Genomic DNA, 19,926 nt, shown 5'->3' on the forward strand with positions numbered 1-19,926 from the left:
AATGATGGGAGTGATCTTTGGTTGGATGCAGAAAAACATGGCATCCGATACAAACAATATCCACCATCGGATTACTTTCAACTTTGTAAAGTGTTTTAGTCCATTGTTTTGATTGCTGGTGAGCTCTGATGTGATACATTGTCAATTGTAATCGCTATTAGCTAATGTGTGTTATGGTTTCTGTCAGCTGACAGTTGGCTCAATGAGGCTGCTTGTAAGCTCTTTCCCCAGAGCGAGGAATAATATAGCCTACATTTTCTGATTTGGATGAGAACTGTGTTATGCTGTTGCTACTTCTGTGAACCTCGACATCAAAACAATACCCTGCTCACATTGAGGACATACAGTTGTAAAGACCTATCATTTGTGTAAAATGTTTTTGTAAAAAAACAGTGTGGTGACCCACACCCTAAGGCTGATTGTTGTGTCAATCATAAATAGACACTCCAATCAAGTATTCTAATCACAGTGGTGTGATCATATGCTTGAGGGACCACGCTAGACTCAGCACACGTGTGATCATATGCGTCAAAGGGCTATAACACATACTAAATATGTCAAATTGGATATAGTACATTTAATAAATACATAATACAAATCAGAAATCTTTCTACTAACAGAAATATGCTGGCTTTAATTATTTTGTCAGCATACCACACTTCTTCTTTAGCTTGTTCTTCTTTTTAATTTGTATGTCCATGTGTCGTCTTGTTAATGGAAAACATTTTTAAAAGTGGAAACATTTTTCATGGTTTAGCATTTAGCAACTCTAATCCTTCGCAGGTACTGTTACTGATGCACATAATTGTATAAAACTGCTAAAGGTAGGATTTCAGGCAATTGCTGTTACCAGACAGGGAAAAGTGAAAAAAAAACACTGTGAAATCAGCTGGCAGCTTGATAAGTAGGGACTGAGAAAGAAATACTCCATGCAGCACTTGATTGAAAAAAATCCACGTTTTAAGTTTTTCTTTTGCAGACAAGCAAACAGTGACACATGTAGTCTTCCTTTGTTGGTTGACACTGTTGTATACTCCTTTTGCAGCTGCAGTAAACAGTACATCTATCAGATGTTCAGATATTCCCACAGTAAGTAGGGGTCAGAATTACTGTGATGGGATGAGATTCCTCATGAATATCCCAGTCTATTGTTACCTATCTCATACCTTTCTCATAGGAGCTGGCAGGATGGAAATTGGGTTTTAAAATAACTGGTAAAAGTGGTAATTGTTTCTCATTAAGTGGTCAGATGAGCCAGGCTGGGTTTCCAGCTGCTTAGCTTCACCGAGATTCAGAGAGGGTAAACTCAACACATCATGGTCCGATTATGAACTGGAGAGCGGTCACGATCGCCGTATTTCATATTCCTCACAGTTGTTTTGGCTTTGCCTTTGCAGCTTTATATTAATGAAAGACAATAAGGGAGTTTTTGGTTTAGTTCAGCCTGGCAAATATTTGCTTCAAACTCTAGTCCTTCATACAGCTTCATGCCCTTGTCGTCCACGATAAATGCTGACACATATTCAGTCCTGTAAGATCTGAGGCCATGAGGGGGAGTGGTCACAGAAAGGAAGTGATGTAAGACTATTTGGACAGAGCCATTCTATTTCACAGTTTGTTCAACAGGGCAAAAAAGGGATCTTGGCAAACTAGTCAAGGCAATTTGTGTTCCTTTTCTCCCTGTCCCTGCTGTCAACTCCTTGGCCTCCTATCAAGACTTCTCTGGACCCCTATGAAGCCAAAACAACCTGCATGTCTTTAGAAGCGGCATCATTACCCTCACTTCTGTATGCAAAGTCCCAGATATGTCTTCATTTCTGGCCAGCTGCGGTCTGAATCTAAAACACCATGGTTTAAGAAATAAATTAAAGGGGGGATAAGGGTCAACCCTCTTATCAAGACATCAGTAATATTTGAATGGCATACAGTCAATAAAGCTCAATAAAGCTCAGCGCAAACGAAATGCTTTCGGCATACAGTGGCTTCTGTAGCTTATCAAAATTTGCTGGCTAGTTCCACATAGGCTATAGCCTACACAGTAAATCCATGCAAACTCTTTTGAAAATCTGACCACCGACTATCTACAATAACATAACCATATCTAATCAATGACAAATGAGGCTAAATCAGCTGGAAGTTTATGCAGTGGATCTGTTGGGAAATTAATACAGTAGGCATACATTCGCAACAAGCCAAAACTCTGTTAGATGAGAAAGCCATCCGCTTTCTTTCCATGTCATGTTTGTAGCTAGTCTATGAAAGATAGCTAGTTACAGATACTTATAAACTTATAAACGTATATCCTTACTGTTAGCTGGTTTAGGCTAGCAGTGGTGCGACGAGTCAAAAAGTATACAAAATGAACTTCAACTGTCAATAGTGGATTTGTCAGTTGTCACTAACACTTTTATTTAATATCATCCACATATTAAATCAAGCAGGATTTTACTGGAGAAGGTTGCCCTCGCCCCCCAGCTGAAAATGTGAACGTTCGCACCCTATTATGATGTTTTTAATGATAACAACTGTAGGCTACTTTTCTATCCAGTCTCAAGCCCACTGAAACCCCAAATCCTTCCTCCTGTCTCACATAAAAAAAAAAATCTGTAATCAATAGGTTTTATTATTAAAGCCGACTCACGCTTATTCATGTCAGATTGCACTAAAACATTTCCCCCGCTTCCCTGTGCTGTGAGAGAATGCGTGATGAAGGTATAGGATATTTGAAAAACAGGATGGTCCCATTGTTTGGTCCTCATTAAGATAACCTGATATTTATAAACCATTTATAAACCATTTCTACTCTTTATCTCTGTAATTCATTATTATTGTAATTCAATAATGAACTTATTTTTGCCAATCTATCAGATAAGGCAAGCTGAGAAGGCAAACCATCGCAAACCATTTTCTTTTCAAACATCCTTCGAAGCTCTTGTCACCATCTTGTGGCTTTCGGTAGGACTTCACACGTCTTCACAACTTGTGTCTGGTTGACCATATAATTCCATATAATAATTCAGGAATTAAAACCTGCTTTTGTGTCGAGGTAGAAAAATATTAATTGCTCTAAATGCTGCATTTTTTATGTCCTGAAAGTAATATGCAACACAGTAGTAGCAGGACATTTGCATATGGCTGACTGACTGAAGGGGAAGGAGGGAAGGAGAGTTGTTAGTAGTCATATAGGGTAAACACACACACACACACACACAGAGAATGTGTCCCAGGGTGCTGCAGAGGTGGAGTGGCCCTGCTGTGGCTGCTGTGTAATGGGAGGCGCTAATGTATGCAGGCTGTTAGTGATGTTAAATGGACCCTGACGTCTGGCTGACACAGGCACATCTCCTTCGAGCCTGTGGAGGACGGGGCGAAGAAGGGGAGGATGAGTAGAGGACAAGGGATCGGGCTAAAGAGTGAGGGCCAAGTACAAGACTGCTATCAGTGTGGTACAACAGGAAAGCTGATAAGATGAAGTTGACCGTGAAGCTTAGCCAGTCTCATGTTGGTGCTAGTGGTGGTCCAAGATGAAACAATAAGCAGGCCTAATCTCTCCTGGTTTAGTTTGACTGTAAAGTATAGTTGTTGCTCACATGTTCCCTTGACTAGTTTATGGTTTTGAAAATGTAAAATGCAAAGATTAAAATTATAAATGTACAGTAGGCGAAGGCAAATAAACTATTCTTTATTCAGTGGTTCTACTAATGTGTGCCTCTTTTTTTATCTTCCCTTGACATGCTTATCATTGGACTGCGGAAATAATACATTTTTATGGGTTGACAGTATTGGTAATGTCTGCCTTATAGCTCTACCAAGGAAAGCAGTTGCAAAGGGCATATTAGAAATTGATTGTATTACATGGTCTGTCACTCCCTAGCAAATATGTCACAGTGAAAAATAAGTAGAGTTTGAGTCACCCATTCTTCTTCACTGTAATGAGTAGTAGCCTGTGGAACTTTAATTTCATGTTCATGCTTTAGATTTCTCTGTTAGTCAGTGCCTCACCTTGTGCATTCTTTATTCTTCAAATAGTTGTCACAGCCTATCGCTAAAAACAACAGCAATCAAAGACCCAGTTGAATCAAGTTCAACATCTCACTATGGGATATGCACCACTTGATATATGTATTGAAATGTCTCACATACTGTATTTCATTTTCCAGCAGGCATAGGAAAGTAGTGTGCAGAGGTTGTCCTGACAGAAATGAGTATTTTAGACTTCATCTATAAGTAAGAATCAGTGTTGTGTAGGAGGACTAGCACAACGTTGTAATATTCAACTCTCTACATGAGATTGTAAATGATCATATCATATGTAGGTGCATATGATGCACACACACACACACACACACAGCCAATGCAAATATTAATCCATTAAAACCTGACCCACTTGATATCTCTTGAGAGCATTACATGGACTACATCTTGCCATCTCTTTACCTGATAAAATACATAGCTTGAGGAAACCCCACATGATTATTTCAAGGCCCAAATTAAATATGTAACGGCATGACTTTTAACACATTTGCCTCCAGGATACCAGCAGATTATTGGAATTCAATCAAGGGGAATTATATATGTCAGCCACCTTGTTAGCAAGTCAACCCTAAACCAACGCCGTAGATGTGCCACTTTACTCTTAAGGCTGTTTGCTGAAGCTAATCGATTGCAGGTGCTTTTGTTTATGCAGAAGTGAGTACATTCGCTGCACAGGGATAAACTGAATGAAAAAAAATAAAGGTGAAATTGTACAAGATAAATTGGTACAAGATTAAGTTTCATTTTGTGAACAATATACTTACCATTCTGGAACCGACCCATAAAAGGTCACAGGAACACTCTGCACCTATTGTCCATTGTATAGACATTGCAAAGCCAAGGTGGAGGATTTTTAGATGATGTGCATATGACATGGAGAATAGACAATAGTTACATCACACTATTGTAGTTCATCAAACTTACCTCCACTAGACATGTGACACCTGCTTTGAAAACATCAATCACAGGGACTGGACTGGTCAACAGTATGTGTTAAGCTCAGAATGCTGACAAAGTAAATAATGCTTGATCAGTTTCACAATATCATGAATATTTTATCACACACACAAATGCACACATGCACACATGCGCGCACACACACACACACACACACACACACACACACACACACACACACACAGTATGTCCAGTGTATATATATACTGTCATCAACTGTGACCTGGCATTGGTTTCTTACCACGTTTTGTTAAAAACCAATGGCATAACGAGTTTTAGAGGCATGCTAAACTTCCCTCCCAGCTTAAATGGGTTAATAGTACTGTAGGTATAAAAACTAGGCCAGAATAAAGTTAATAAATAAAAGAGGATAATGTTAAGAGAACCACAGCCTCTGAGACTAAAGTCCTACATTAGGACTGCTCTGTATTTTTAAGTCTTTCAAAAAAGTTCCATTAAGTTAATATATTCACAACATATTGACCTGGTATCTTCTTTAAAGTAGTAACATTTAACTTTGGTATAGCATAAATGCATTTAAATGGTGGTGTGAACTGAGATCTAACAAAAATCTAAAAGTACAGTATGATGAAACCTGTATCTAGGCCTTGACATTTTGATAATGTCCTTCAAGTAGTTTTACTGACACAAAATCATTGAGACACAACCAGTGAACATATACAAAGCATTAATTGAATAAAATTGTTCAAAAAATGCATAGTTCAAAAGATTAAAAGAAGAGTATTGCAGGGACTATAGTGCTTTATATACTCACCGAACACTTTATTAGGAACACCATACTAATACTGGGTAAAGCCTCCCTTTGCTCTCAAAACAGCCTCAATTCTTCATACCATTGATTCCACAAGATGTGAATCTCCCGTTCTACCACATCCCAAAGGTGTTCTATTGGATTCAGATCCAGTGACTGGGAAGGCCACTGAAGAACACTGAACTCATTGTCATGTTCATGAAACCAGTTTGAGACGACTTTTGCTTTGTGACATGGTGCATTATCATGCTGGAAGTAGCCATTAGAAGATGGATAATGCCATGAAGGGATGCGAATGGTCAGCAACAATACTCAAATAGGCATTCCCCACATTCCCCACACCATTATACCACCCCCCACCATGAGAAGGTGTACAGGTGTTCCTAATAAAGTGTTTGGTGAGTGTAGTACTATAGATCTTGTAAATCAATGTCTTCCAATGCATGATACTCCCAAGAGGTCTCTCAGATTTAATGTAACAACATATTTCAGGAATCCCAGAGATAACATTGAGACTACAAACATTAGCATATGTTCGAAGTTGCTCCTTATGTCTGATTCATTTAGGAAATATACTCTGAGCTGCAGTAACATAATCCTGCCACTACTTCAAACACTGTCCTGGTCAATTTAAATTTGTGGTTCATCTAGTTAGATCATAGAGATACACATTTGCCCTAATCGTTCTTATCTCCATGTCAGAAATGTACCCTTTACAATTGTCTGTTTGCTTTAATTCTGTCTTCACCTTGTTTCGGTTTTAGTAATAGATTATCTTTATGATGTACAAATCATTTAATTTGTTTCAGAAGGCAGAGCTGATTTTGTTCAAAGGAAAAAGACAGACCAGTAGCTTGAGGACATTGCTCATTGTGTATCCATAGTTTATGATTGGCAATGTGACCACATTTTCAGTATTGAATAAGGTTTTCTACAAAGATACAACATATAAAACTGTTAAATATATAACTTTAGGCTTTTGAAAATACATTTAATGTTTCTTCCCCCCCAAAACTGATTTAATGTTTTCCTCCTCTTCTTTCCTGGTGAGAAATGATTTGCTTGTTTCACTATAACCAGCCATGCTGACTGCAAATTGTCCAAATATAGCAATTGAAAATGTTAATCTGATTTAATGTATGCTCAAAATAGACCAGTGAGTACACAAGTACAGTTTAGTTTTCCAAGAGAAAATGTTGTCAACGAGGTAACAATGTCCGTTGTCTTGTTTCTCTTGCAAGTTTTTTTGTGTAAATAATTTGTATACAATTTTACTCGCATCAAGTCATTTATATCACCATGTCTATACATTTGTGTGTATGTATTAGCATCTGCATTAGTCGGCAGAAGGGCACATTTTTCAACTTAGAATAACTTACAAATTCTCCAATCCCCTCTCACGTAGTCCATTGAGTCCTCTAAAACATGTAGTTGTTGGCTATGTTTATCTTTGGTCTGTAAAAACACTACAGAGGAGGTGCCAAGCGTAAACTCCAAAAGATAATCTTGACTCTTCCCATGTCTCTTAAGTCTGGGTAGGGATCCGATCCAAAGGTTCATGATGACCCACTTCAGAATTGTCCAAACTCAGCTGAAAAAGTTATGTCTCCAATAAATGAATACAGCATTGGGGATTCCACACGTACTGTGGCATGTTAAGGTGTAGCTCCAGTATTGGGAGTCCAGGGCCATTAACCAAAAGGTTCAACGTGGCACAAGGGAAGCGCCACAACACTTCCTGCTTCAACACAGAGGAATGGACAGACGACTGATGGCGGGACGATGGATGCTCCACGCAGCATGACGATGGACTATGGGAAGCAGCTCACACACCACCCCCCCACCCCCGCTCTCTCTCTCTCTCTCTCTCGGGAGTGTCTGTCCCAGCCATCGTCAGGAGACCTGGGGGAATCGATAGGAACACAACAGCCGTTAGGAAATTGAGCCGGCAGAGAATCCATAACAACACACTACATCTGGCTTGGCAAAAAGCTGAGCACTTCTGCTTGTGTAAGAAATGTGTTTATGATGGGGGGGCCCCCCAACTATAAAATGGCAAGCCCATCACTTCAGGGCACTCAATGCAACATGTTGTGTGTGAATCAGGAAACACTGATTTGGTGTTAGGGTAAGGGGAATTAGAAGTCAGAATGTTTGAAAAAGGAGGCGCTATAGTGTATGTTATTCACTCTATCACTAAAAAGACATTAAAAGATGACCAGGGATCAATCTTTATAGTCTGGTGACAGCTGAGATGGCATGGTTTGATTTCAATGAGTAACTAGTAGCACAAACATGATGGGGCTGATCACTGAGAGTGGTTGCTGTGTTCATTCACTGTTTTATGCACACAGGTTGAATCTTGTTTTTAGTAAAGAGGCAATGTGCAGTTAGCGAGTGAGCATGATCCCCGATGTTTCGTTCTCAAAATCTGCCTCCTCTGATCCCAATGCCGGGAAACGTCACTGATCCCTACATGCATCTCTTTCACACTGTATATGACAATGAGATTGCTCTGAGGGAACAAATCTGCCAACATCCCACCGTCTGTATTACAGTTCCTTGATAATTGGATCAAAAGGAAGAATATTCTTTATTCTCAGACTGTGTGACGTTTCAGTTAATTAACTCTCTCGAATGATGCCAAGCTGTTGGTCAGGTGGAAAGGCATACTTCACTGTCTGAAAGCCTTTATTCAATTGAATGCCATCATTACACTTGTTGCATTTAGTCCTGTGATGACCTCATGTTACTGGCTTAAAGAGTGTGACAGATGTAGCTTTTTCTGTAGCTTTCAAATGTAATCAGAGTTATTGTGATTGCAGCTTCACTGTGATTGGTCATGGCTCTTCATTTTCGAAGCATACTGCCGTTGCAACAGTAATCTACCTCAATGCAGCAACGAGTTGTGAAGACGCATGAAGTGCTGCCGAAAGCCACAACAAGGTGGTAACAAGAGCTGTGAAGGATGCTTGAAAAGATACATCCTTCCGTTGGTATTCTTTACTGGCCGTGCTGGCATTATTGGCTCCAAATAATGGTTGAAATAATAATCCTTATCTCATCATACCTTAATCACGCATTATCTCATAGGCCCAGAGGCGCAGAGAAGTGGGGGAAATGTTTTGGAGCAATTTGACATGAATAAGCATGATTCGGCTTTGATAATGTAAAGTATGATTTACAGAATAAAGTTAGGAATTTTCATGCAAGACATGAGTAGGATTTGTCGTTTCAGTGGGATTGAGATTGGATAGAAAAGTAGCCTACAGTAGGCTATATAGGACAGGAGAAGATGGCGGTGACATCAGCCCATAGTTGATGAGAAATTCGCTCACCTTCCCCCACTTCAGCACTATATTCTAATTCGCTGCCCATTACAGACCCATGAAACACTCCCTTTTGAAAAGAGAGATCATTCTGTCTGTATAAATTACTGACCCAACCCCCTCTTCCAGCAAATGTTTTTCTTTGTTCCACAACAGACAGTGTCTTCAGTAAGTTTTTAAAAGTTACTGAAAAATTATATATCATTTATAATCTATTTCATTTGTATAATGGCTTGTTCTGTAAGCGCATGCCCCCTATACACTCAGTGGCAACGATTCAGCTAAACCTGTGGCATAATGATTAGCGCTAAAATTCCAAAACATAATTTGGACAGAGGGTCTGACAAAAATTGGTGGATAGACAAAGTCCCTTTTTGTGCTGGCTGCTCTTTTTGCAGCATGCTTTTCATTCAGGAATACATGCAATAGAATGTAAAGCTATTTGTGACAATGTCTATACAAATCTGATCAATCTAGCGAGCCAATAGGCCTATATCAACAATACTGCACATCTCATGGAGGACATGTTTTAGCGGCCATTTGACATTGTGTTTCAGTGGGATTGGGACTGGACAGAAAATGTGCCTATATACGACATGAGAAGATTGCTGTAACAAAGATGCCTGTGCGTCTTGCATAGTGTGCAAAACTGACATTTAATTCTGTCCTCACCTTCCTACACCCATTTGTTAACATTTGGCCAGGGTGCAAATTCTCTTAACAACCCGGTTCAGGTTTTCACTCTGTATATGGGTGGGGCGGGACAGGTTGGCAATGACATTATGATAAAAAATGTGTGCACAAAACAAGATTAAATTACATTATTTCATTTGCTCCACAAAAAAATCTAGATTTAGCCTACTAATGATAGTTGTTCTCTATGACAACTGTAGCAAACAAAACTGTAATAACAACAGAGAACCGAGTGAAACAAATTAAAGTTTTGGCGCATCTCTATTCACAGACTTCAGTCAAATTTATGATGTATGTTGATGGGGGAGGGTCATCTTTTTCATTACCATGAGTGTGAGAGAATGAGAGGGAGAGAGAGAGAGACAGTTTGGACACACAGAGCGTGTGTCAAAACCAGGGGTTATTGTAAGCCTACTAGTATGAGTAGAGCTATGGCCCCTACACCCGGCATCGTTGCAGCTAAAAATGTTTGTCCGAATATTGGTGCATACTTTCATCATCATAATTTGGATGGAAGGTCTGGGAGTCATGCAGGAAAATGCACCGCATTATTTTTTGGTAGGGCGCTGGGTGACCGCAGTAGCTTGGCATGTGCATTTGTCCAATATTGGTTAATATTGTCACATCATATGTCTACAGGGGGTTAGGGTTAGAGAACCTTATAACAGGTTCTTTGAGGGGGGGTCACAGCCATGTCCTACAATAGCTGTTGCAATGACAAGCCTTGAAGGGAGCCAAAGTTACTATAAATTACCACCAAAGATACAACGGTGTGATGACTACAACCAATGCTACCAACGAGTCGAGAGTAGATAAGGATTTTTTTTTTAAAACACGAGTTGGTCCCCATTAAAATACCTTGATATTTAAACAATTTCCTTCTCTTTCCGTTCTCCATGAGCTCATCTGATCGAGGGTTAGGGTTAGGGGCTAACCCTCTGTCCCTTACTCCCGACTTGCTCGCTTTCATTATCCCTTGACGTGCTTCTCAGATTTATTCTTGTCAATGCACATTTGCATTGTTTTGATTGATTCATGAAATCTTTTTGCATTGTGAGTGTGCTGTGTCTATATAGCCTACTGCTGAAATGTGTAGAATCAACTGAGAAACATTATCCAAATTGAAACTCATAGGCTACTCCTCACATATTTAATCCAGGTTGCCATTATTGTTAATTCAGAATAAAAAAATTGGGCAAGTGAAGACGCAGATATGAGCTACCATTTCACAACAAGCCTATCCATTCAAATTGCTCAATGATGCCCCCTGGTGGTTGTTTTGCATAGGTCAAATACTTGTGGAAAAATGTGTGGAAAAGGACAGTTGCCTCGCTACTCCTGACACAGTACCTCTGCCACACCGTCGCTCCACCATGAACTTTTTGAACATACCTGACATGACCTACTGTAGCTGTGAAGCATGTACTGCCCTCAAGCTTTGGTTATGTTGAAATTAACATGATAAGAAAATTGTGGTGAGATGTCAAAAATATCTTACCTCAGGGCTTTCACATAGTAAATTAATTGCAGTAGCCCCTTGGAAAAAGGAACTGGACTGGTACTGTAGCATACACTTCAATGGTGCAATCTGGAATTCAAACAACAACAAAGCAGGCTTTCCGCCACTTTTTTCGTAAACGGCTGAGGGGTGGGGCTGGAGAAATGTAACCACTCTCAATTTCATAGAAAGCACTATGGATGCAAGAACTGGCGATCCAAACTTTTTCTGCAATGTTATATTCCATTTTGTGAGACTCGAGTGATAGCTGTACTTCTTCACCACTTCTGCGTTTCCTCCAACAAAATGGAATATAACATTGCGGAAAAAGTTTGGATTGCCACAATTGTTTGCATCACACCAACATGATCCCCAGGGATAAGTGTGTGTACTTCATTCAGCTATGGTGTTTTTCAATCCTGATCCAAGAGACCAACTTTTGTTTAGCTTATTTTCCAGCCTAGTAATTAGTAAATAATAAACCCTATTTCATCAATCATCTTATTATCAAGCCCTTGATTAGTTTGATCTGGTATGTTAGTGGGCTGGAACAAGCACTCAAACATCCTGTGGTCCAAAATATCCCAAAGGGCATGAACACACATCCACTGTACATGTAACACAAAATGATAATTGATGATAAATAGAGATTCTCAGCTTTTATTTGATGGTATTTATGTACTTATTGGTTTCACCATTTAGAAATAAAAAAATAAACACTTTGTATACATTGTCACCCTATATCAGGTCACCAAAAGTAATGGGGCAGGTTCATATAATGTCCAAATTAAGCACTTATTTTTAGTATTTGGTTGACAATCCTTGTTGCCTGAAGTCTGTGGCCCATTCACCCCACCAGACACTGGGGATCTTCTTTGATGATGCTCTGCCAGGCTTACTGTATACTGCAGCCATCTTCAGTTGTTGTTTTTAGGTATTTTACCTAAAATCTTATCTGGAAATGACATGCATGTTCAATTGGATTTAAATCTGAAGGTTGACTTGGCCAGTCAAGATCTTTCCACTTTTTGGCTCTGAAAAACTCCCTGGTTGCTATGTCAGTATGTTTTGGGTTATTATCTTACTGTATGATGAAGCATCATTAATTTGGAGCCATTTGCTTGCACCCGAGCAGACAAAACTTTTCTGTACACTTCAGAATACATTATGCTGCTGCTGTCAGCAGTTTCATCATCAATTAAGACAAGTTAGCTAGATATACTCTAATATTAACATCCCCTCCTCCATGTTTCACAGATGAGGTGGTATGCTGTAAATCTTGGGCAGATCCTTTTTTCTCCCAACTTTCCATTTGCAATCACTCTGGAACATGATAATATTCATCTAATCTGTCCATAAGACTTTTTCCAGACCCCTGCAAGCTTTGTAGGTTTTTTTTTTAGTCACCTTTTTACCTGACTATCCTTTTTGAGGATAACTAGTGGTTTGGACCTTGCAGTGAAGCCTCTGTAGTTGGTGGTGACGAATTCCGTGGTGACGAAGTCTCTGACACATGACACAGGCCTACCTGAAGGTGTTCCTGATCTGTGGAACAGTTGTTTTGAGGGTTTTTTTATGACCATTCTTCACTCAGCAGTGCTTGTTTTTCTTTTGATTGATGTTCCAAACTATTGATTTTGGTAGGTTTAAGGTTTTAGCTATGTTTCTATTTTGGTAGGTTTTAGCAATTTTTTCTGATATTTCACCCTCTTTGGTCCTCATGTTGACAGACACCAATAGCAACTTCAAAGCCTAGGATCAATACTAGACATTGAGAGCACTCTTATCACAAATGATGTGGCTGTACACACTTGACGAACCAGGAACACCTGTCAAACCAATTGTCCCATTACTTTTGGGTATCCTGAAATAGGGGGACTATGCATAAAAAAATGTGTAATTTCTGAATGGTGAAACCAATATATACACATATACCATCAAATACCATAAAAGCTGAGAATCTCATCTTTAGTCATTGTTTGATTTCAAATCCAAACTCTTGGAGTGTAGAGCCAAAAGAATAAAAAATGCTTCACTGTCCCATTACTTAGGCAGGGCACTTTATATACATGGTGTTTGCTGTGTAAAATGATTGTTAGCCACAGCATAACATTGACTACAGGAGTAACAGCAGATGTTTATGCTAAGCAACACCTATAGGTGGATCCCCCCCGAAATAGGCAGACATCACATGCATTATTTAAGGAAAGCACTTGAAAGTGTTCTAGAAAAATAAATAGAGGGGGAGAGATTATGGGCAGAGAGCATTATTTTTGTCACTAAAAGGGAAGTGCACCTTTGGGGCAAGTATGTGTTGAATTATTCATACCTGTCTTGTACAACTGCAATAAAAAAGAGCCAAAACAGTCAGGTGGGGACATTCAACCATGGCTTAGGGTTGTTGTCCCACAACCTGCTCTGCATCTGTACAAAACACACATACTGAATCTACCCTAAATTATTCACTCAAACCAATTAAATACAGTAATTGAATCTTTTCAGTTATCAGCAATAGATTTCTATTGAAACCCTGCAGGTTCATCACTGAGAATCCACCATTCATATCTGAACACCTTCAATATTTTTTTGGATGGTGTTACATCATTACGGACGAGAAAACAATGGTGTAATTTGCCATCACAAAGGAGTAATCATGCATATGACATTACAGGTGAAAACAGAATTAATTTGTACCTTGCTGTGTCGCTCTAGCCTTCCAGGATCTGCAGTTTGTTGTTTTTTCACATGTCTGTCCTTGAAAAGTGTTTGAATTTTGCTGTCTGTCTGCCTGGCAATGCCTTCTGTGGTCTTGTTTGTGTGTGTGTCGTCATAGGGCCTGAAATCACAGGGAAGGAGTGCATTTTGTTTGGTCAAACGCATAAGGAGTGAAGCATATAAGCCTAATAAGTGCTATCCAATTTTCCTGGGAAAGATGAAAAAAATGTGTGCATGACATACAAAAATATTTAAAAAAAATACAACGGTGAAGAATGGCAAAAAAGCAATGTGAACAATAGGGATACATTGTACTGCAGGTAGGGTGGTAAGGATTACATAACAAAGCAAAGTGAGTCTCAGGTCAAATCCAACCATGTCATCATGTCAACAAAAACTGGTATTTCAATGCAATACAGTTGTTCTTCCTTTCAGATTTCTATTTCTCAAATAGGAAGATAGTAAAAAAAGTAATGCAGACCTAATGACTGGTAACAATCACCTTTTTAAAGCTAAATCTAATGTCTGCTAAGAAATACAGAGGAAACTATGCTGGACTACACTATTGATGCATAAAAGTAGTAGGATTAGTGGAGATATGAATTGAGATGATTCTAACCAGTGGGTGGTTTGAAATTGAAATAGGAGCTACAGAGATTGGCAAACTAATCAAAAAGAAAACCCATTTCCTATAGAATATTCCTTTCTCTCCCAAGGGTTACTGTGACTGCACCCATCTTCTCTCTGCAATGAGAGAGGAGAAATAGCATCTACAATCAGGCATTGATCGTATGAGGTTATTATTGACTTAAGTTGCCTGGAAGTGCTGACCTATGGTCAGTTAAAAATTCCACCGCCTAATATTTTGATTTGTGAAGATCCTGAACCTATGCCTCTTTACAACTCTCATTGGAGCCTATTGCACTGCGTTTTGTTGGCATTACATTAGCAGCTGTCCTCTCCATAGTGACCGTGTTAAACCTGCATTTTGATTGGTCCCGTTAAAAATTCAGCAGCCCAATGGGATCAATTATAGGAACGGTATAAGCCCAGTTGGTCTGTCGTCTGTGGATCTCTGTGCTTGTCCACTCATGCGCTGGTTTCTCTAATCGGCAGAGCTTTTCCAACACATCACTGGGCACAAACACACACAGGCATGCAGACTTACACACACTCACATCCTCATACCCATATGTGCAGTGCAAACTCACACACCCAGAAAACCAGACATACATGCAGGCACACAGATGGCAAAACATATAAACACAACCCTTGCCACACACACACACACACACACACACACATACACACACACACACACACACACACACTCATCCTGTTTTCCATCACTTGCCAATCTGTCAAAAGAGTATCACACAGATATAGAGAGTTGGGCTCCTGACAGCGCATTAGAATGAACCTGTAACCTCTTTGGCTCAGTCTGCATACATTGACTGTTCATGCCATCTGCCAAGTATGACTGATTACAATAACCCCTTTCATCACTGTCTGTTAATGATTATGTTCTGGGGAATGCTCATTTTATTTCTAGTCTGCCACACATAGCCTGCTCTTAGATCTGTGTGTGCTTTCGCCAACTCCTCTGACTACATGTGTTGGCTAAAGCACATACAGATCTAGGACCCAGCTATGCTATTGACACAGCCTCAAGGGAGAGATAATAACCAATGAGGTTTATCATGTAATTCATATTCTTCACTGCATCCATGCTCCTTATGAAAATGGGGTAAAAAGCGAAGATTGAGTATTATAATCTGCTGTCACGGACCAGGTCTCTCTTGAAAAATAGATTTTATCTCAATGAGACCAATCTGGATAAATAAAGGTTAAATAAAAATGAATAAATATAATAATAACTGATTCTTGAGTTTCAATTTAATGTATGCTGTTATCTGTCATTTTGTGATAAATAGGCTTGCTAGACTTAAATGGAAAACATAAGGAGTTGTTTTGCCTGGGTATGAACATAATTGCTTTTTGATAGATAATAAAAGGAATGTGTTTTGAGAGCAATATGCGCAATATCGCTCCTTGAGACAACCTGGAGTACATGAAATGTTTTTCTTTCAAGGTCATAGGATCATATCAATATGTTGAATACCCTTATAATATAATATTCACTGTTCCCTTATAATGCTCAAAATGACAATAGCCTCAGTATAAGGCTAGAGGGTCAACTATGGAACAAATACATGTTACTGACAATTCCCATGGCAGCAAATGTCACTGCCATGGTCAGCCCATTAAACAGTCAGAAATATCAGCAGGGCCTAACAGCTCTCTTTTACTCTCTCTCTCTCTTTCTCCCCCTCCCTCTCTCTCTCCCTCCCTCACTCTCTTTATCTCATTACACCCATAAGCTTGCTCTCTCTTGCTCTCTCTCTCTCTCTCTCTCTCTCTCTCTCATTACACCCAGAAGCTCTCTTGGCAACAGTTGGTATGAAGGGAGGAACTGTCACTCTTATTGTTTAATTTGCCTGCATACTGGTGGTGGTGAGCACAATTGCTTATGCACCATTTTGACTGCCCATGGCAACATGTGGTTGCAAGGAGCACTGTCTGAACATGATACAGTTCTAATGAATGACAAAGGATATGATTGCCATGCTGTAAAGCAAATTAAATCAGTGGGGATACAACAGAGCCTAGAGATGCAACGAATCTGCATTACCAGTGGGAAGTAGAATTCATGTTCCTTAAATCTCAGGTCAAGTAGAACATGGATCTGTGAAATAAATATGCTAATTGTAGGTCTGAAGGGGGGGTTTATGGGCAAATGTGCAAATGTTTGTAAATAGTAAGAACACCAGTTGAATTGGGTTTGTATTGAGTCTAGAATACATATTGCAACCTTAAATACCAAATACATTTTTAAAGAGATTACAGTAGTAGTGCCTTTAAATAGATACAGCGGTTGTTAAGTTCAACTGTGTAGTCTCATAAAAATGGAATAACTTTTACACATATCAATATACTGTTCATATTTGTCTATTACAGGTATCAAACAAGATGTTACTGTTGGTCCAGTTCAGCATATCTGATTGACCTTTGAGGCAAATAATAATACCTTTTTATTGAGAACTGTTCATGCTTTGTACTGTAACTCAATGTGGAATCCATGTGCTTGCATCTGGGTTAACATATTTCCAATCTGTGCCATTACTTAACTACTATGTTGCTGTAGGCTACTGCACAATATGATGAATACCTAGTTTCACATAAACTGCGAGATAACTATCTCTGTATAAACTGGACTGTAATGTAAAATGTGTTTATTTTGAAAAATGTTAAACAGAGGAAAAACTGTATGCACTCAAGCCCATCGTATTGTGAGGAACTATCACAGACAATGCCCTTTGATACAAATGTAAGTGGCTATATTACTGTGTACAAACCTTGTGCAATACTATTTGTTTGGAGTCTTAGAGTAAAGGGGCTTAAAATAATAGAGGCATATTTCTTCTTATGTTAACTTACAAATTCATGAGCTTCTTTGTAGTAAGGGCCTAACTATGGGGGTCAGTGTAGCCAGCCAGTGCAGGGCTTAACAATGGAGGTCTGTTTGTATTTTCATATGCTTATTTTTGCTTATCCCTGTTACAGCCGTATTTGCTTATCCCTGTTACAGCCTTTTGGTTGAACTGAATTTCATTTCCAATATGTACAGTACCTTGTATTTATCTAGAAATGACATGTTCTTATGGTAAGCAGTTATTACATCTCCAAAACATATTTTGGAATGTTATATATTCTAAAAGCATTAGGTACCAATTGGTACCAGAAAGATTATTTGAAGAACCAGAATATAAACATTGTTACCACATATTAAGTTGAACAAAGTTAGAACAAGGCTGTGATATAAAGCATCATCCAGATTCCCAAAACATTACACCTGAAATTGGCACAAAATGGTGGAAGTCACAAGGTAGAGAGGGCTCTTAAGGTCTAACCAGAAACAACTGTGAGGTATTTGACACAGACTTTACAAGCTTATCAGCTCCCTTGCCCCCCTGTCCATTTTTTAAACCAGCCCCTATAGAAAGCAATGGGGCCTGAACAAAGGAGGTTTCGCACATAAACATAGCTGGACTTTCAAAGTGATCCAAGGGTTGACAGGCTTCATTATTCAGTGCCTAGACTGACAGCCCACCAGCCTCCTGTCTCAGCCCCACGAACCATGGCACCACGGAGCATGCATGACTATACCCGTCAGCTTTCAAAACAGTCCTAGAGTGGAAATTCGTATAGAATTCGGGGAACACATTGAGATGCAGTAGCATATAATAGAACTTGAGCATAGGTAGAGTGGCAAGCTCCTAGTTCTACAGTCAGCTGACAGCAAGTGGATGTGTATAAGCGCCTAGTTGCTATAGTAGGTGACGGTAAACTTGAGGTAAACAACCATATTTTTCTGTAACTTGCTTTACCCATATCTGATCACTTAATATAAGAAAAATCTAAAAGATTATCGTACAGGTAATTTTACAAATTATCAGATCAGCAGTCACCATTAACTGTAGGCTATTTAACAGTCCAAATACATATTTTTGTAACATCTATCTGGTGTTTTAACCTTTCATTAATTCTCATGTGCTGTAGATCCTTTCTCTGTCCTATAAAACTTTAGTTTGTGCCTTTGTGTGGAAACTTTCAGTTGTGCCGGTGTTGTGGCTTAGCAGTGGTGCACCAGACAATTATGCACGTGTACACTCTCCCACTGAAGGTTCCAGGTTTGCCGTCCAGGTTTGGCAGTCTGCACTATATCTTCCCTCTAGTTTGTGTCCCTCTCAACTTTCCCACTGTCTATATCAGGAGTGCCCACACTTTTTCGGCTTGCGAGCTACTTTCAAAATGACCAGGTCAAAATGATCTACCTACATTAAAAAATACTATATATATACATATGAGACATGGTGAAAAAAAAAGTCCTCCTCCCATTCAAGTGGTAAGTTTTTGGCTTCTTACTTGGTCCACCCCCCCCCACTCATTTTTATATCCCTTCTTGAGTATATATAAATTGGAAGGTTAACTAGGTCACTTAGCTCGCTGGAGTTTTGCAGTAGGTAACGCGTTTAACCGCGAATGCATGGTGACACGTGACCCGTAGAAGAGAAGCGATCTCAGACTGGCCGCATTGTACATCAATCAAGTGGCGCACTCACACTGGCTCAATTGCCTCGTACCGTGCTGAAGCACAAATGTCGGTCGTAAAAAAAGAAATCACGTCGTAATACGACGTGATTTTTTTAATGTCACGCGATCGACCCGCACTACTCTCGCGATCGACCGGTCGATCGTAATCGACGTATTGGGCGCCCCTGGTCTATATGAATACAGAAGAAGAGTGAGCTCCGCTCTCCTAATTTTTTTTAGAAACTATTCAGTTGATGAGATACAGTAAATGTGTTCTGTGTACTTTGATACAAATCAGCAACCCCCTTCAATGTCAATGATCATCAGGCAGTGTTCTCCAAGGATAGGGATGCATAATGAATCTGTTGAAATGGAGCTCCTTAATCAGCAGTACAATTGATGCAATGAGTGGCATTAAGTGTGCACGGGTGACAATTATTTAATCAGCACACATAAGGTTTCCAAATAGAAACACAAGTAACATATTACTAGGAGCACCTATTGAAATGGCTCAATTTGCAGCCAAACTAACGACATATACTGTAGACAAATGAAAGGAAAGAAGGAAGGAAGAAATGCTGATGGGAAAGATGTTGGGGAGAATGGAGGGATGGTGCATCTCTAGTTAAAGATTAAAGCTACAAAGTGAAAAACCTCAGAAAGCCTATCTTCTACCTTTACCAGCCTTGATGTAGAAACTCCTAGCGGAAGTTGATTTACAGTATTTCTACTGAATTCATTTCAAGTCAGTCCTACTAAAATGTGTCTGCAGC

General features: G+C 39.4%; 1 protein-coding gene across 1 annotated transcript in view; it reads right to left on the reverse strand.

The window, feature by feature from the left end:
* Positions 1–7,637: 7,637 nt before the first annotated feature.
* LOC310802788 (chemokine-like protein TAFA-5) overlaps positions 7,638–19,926 on the reverse strand; it is a 58,901-nt gene continuing 46,612 nt past the window's right edge. The window contains exons 4-5 of the mRNA XM_083667344.1: positions 13,979–14,120; positions 7,638–7,666 (exon numbers count right to left, since the gene is read on the reverse strand). Of these exons, the coding sequence (XP_083523470.1) occupies positions 14,112–14,120 (9 nt within the window). The 3' untranslated portion in view covers positions 7,638–7,666; positions 13,979–14,111. The remainder of the gene's footprint in view (positions 7,667–13,978; positions 14,121–19,926) is intronic.

The sequence above is a fragment of the Argentina silus genome (assembly GCF_951799395.1).
Source record: "Argentina silus genome assembly, chromosome: 3".
NCBI lineage: Eukaryota > Metazoa > Chordata > Actinopteri > Argentiniformes > Argentinidae > Argentina > Argentina silus.